General features: G+C 43.1%; 1 protein-coding gene across 1 annotated transcript in view; it reads right to left on the bottom strand.

Annotated features, from left to right (window-relative positions):
* LOC109925374 (epoxide hydrolase 1) overlaps positions 1 to 1,826 on the bottom strand; it is a 14,000-nt gene extending 12,174 nt beyond the window's left edge. The window contains exons 1-3 of the mRNA XM_048596732.1: positions 1,639 to 1,826; positions 851 to 1,031; positions 432 to 659 (exon numbers count right to left, since the gene is read on the bottom strand). Coding sequence (XP_048452689.1) covers positions 432 to 659; positions 851 to 1,031; positions 1,639 to 1,698 — 469 coding nt within the window. The 5' untranslated portion in view covers positions 1,699 to 1,826. The remainder of the gene's footprint in view (positions 1 to 431; positions 660 to 850; positions 1,032 to 1,638) is intronic.
* Between the last annotated feature and the right edge of the window lie 269 nt (positions 1,827 to 2,095).

The following is a 2,095-nucleotide window of genomic DNA, read 5'->3' as shown; positions in this document are numbered from 1 at the left end:
GGGTAGTTTGGTTAGATTAGGTAGTTTGGCTGGATTGGGGTAGTTTGGTTAGATTAGGTAGTTTGGTTAGATTAGGTAGTTTGGCTGGATTAGGGGAGTTTGGTTAGATTAGGTGGTTTGGTTAGATTAGGGAGTTTGGCTGGATTGGGGGAGTTTGGCTGGACTGGGGGAGTTGGGTTCGTTCGGATACTGCCCTGAAATCCATTCCACACTGTACCTATGAGGAGACTGTGGGTTTTTCGAGCGAGAAACACTTGGACCTTCTTGGTGAAAATGATCAGGAGCTCCTAAATCTGATTGGCAACCTGTGGTGAGTAGGCTCCTGCAGGGGTCTCAGTGGTTTACAATTTATGTCAATGATTTTAGTGAGGGGACCAGGTAGGTACCACAACATTTTACTCCTCAGGGAGTAGACCCAGAAGGAGACTCACCTTTCTTGCGTGGTGCCTCTGAGAAGCCATAGCCTGGGATGGATGGACAGATGACTTCAAAGGTTTCCTGCTGACTCAGGCCATGACTGACTGGATCAGTCAGCTGAGGGATGATCTTGTAGAATTCATAAAAAGATCCTGGCCAGCCATGGATCATCATCAGCGGGATGGCAGTCTGACCTTGAGGCAGGTGAGGAGGCTTCACATGAACAAAGTGGATATCAATTCCTGGAAAACCAAGGCAAAGGGAAGTTAAAGGTCAACACATACAGCTTCCTGTTGGATTATTATTATGGGATTTGTTTGGTTTTTCGAAATGGGACACAATTAGTGAAGCTGGTCTCTCAGCAGACTGTCCCCCATGTCAGGAATCGCCCACCACAATTCCTGCTCCACCACAGCGTGTGCCTAAAACACACCTTCAATCCTGGTTCTGAAATGTGGAAACTGGTTTAGAAGTTCCAGCTGCTTCTTCCAATTGTAGTCCTTCCTCCAGTAAGACATGATCTTCCTCAGGTAGCTGGAGTTAAAACCATACTGAAATCTGCTGTCCTCTAATGGTGGCGTGAAGCGAGTATGGTCCATGCGATAGTGCAGGTCCTAAAAATTACCAACATCCAACAGTGAAGCATCCTGTCCAACACAGGCAGATCAAATTACATCAGTACTACCCACCACGTCAACTTTCAGCATTGAAGATCAGTCCATGGTCAACTCAATTGAAATCCAAGCTGAATGCTGATACCTGAGAAAGATGACCAGTTCCATTTCTATTCCCAGCTGTATTATGAGCACTGTTACCAATGTGGTCCTGGCCCTATTTCTAGTAGCTTTTATTGAAGCCTATTAACATCAATATTGCCTACACAAAGCACTGTTACCAGTTCTGTTACTTGTTCTAACATGATTCATTGTCAGTTGTGTTCCAGCACTGTCAGCAGTTTTGTTGTTGGCTCAATTATGAGTTACTGTTTGGTAATTATTTCTTCTTCTGCTTTGTTGCTGGCTCTATTCCAGGGCCAATGAATAGTTCTATTGCTGGATCCATCAGTGATTCTAATAGATGTCAGCAACCTCTTTTATCACTGGCCACTTACTGTTTTGATAACTGTTCCTATTACCAGTTTAATTACTGATCTGTTACCAGTCTGTGTTGATTTGGTTATCGATTTTCAAGCTTCTGTTGCCATAGCTGGTCACTGATTACCTGGATCATCTCCTCAGATGTTTCAATGGTGAATGAGTGGACTGTTTCATCCTCCTGCATATCCTGTTGCTCTCTGTCTCCCCACCAGCCATCCCCTTCTGGGATAGTCTTTGGATTCGCGTGGAAAAAATAATAATAAAGGAGAATTCCAACCGCAACAGTGAAAATGAGGAGGAACGTGAAAGAATCTGAGAGAAACAAAAAATAAGAAGTGAAACACACTTAGAATTTTACTTTTAACAATTAAACTCAGAAATTCTCACAAAATTGTCAATATACAATAAGAATTATTTTTCATTCAGTTTAGGGGAAGGAAGAGTGGGTCCAGTGCTAACACTTCAAACTTAAATAAAGATAATGATGAGAGCAGGCAACCTGACCTAGCTAACAGGAACTAAAGATTAGGTTATGGGTTAGGTCAATAGAGACACAGTGGCAGACATTTAAGGGGATGTCC

Source organism: Rhincodon typus, chromosome 5, assembly GCF_021869965.1.
Source record: "Rhincodon typus isolate 14 chromosome 5, sRhiTyp1.1, whole genome shotgun sequence".
Taxonomy (NCBI): Eukaryota; Metazoa; Chordata; class Chondrichthyes; order Orectolobiformes; family Rhincodontidae; genus Rhincodon; species Rhincodon typus.
The sequence above is the reverse complement of the archived record's forward strand: the minus strand, read 5'-3'. Positions and strand labels throughout refer to the sequence as shown.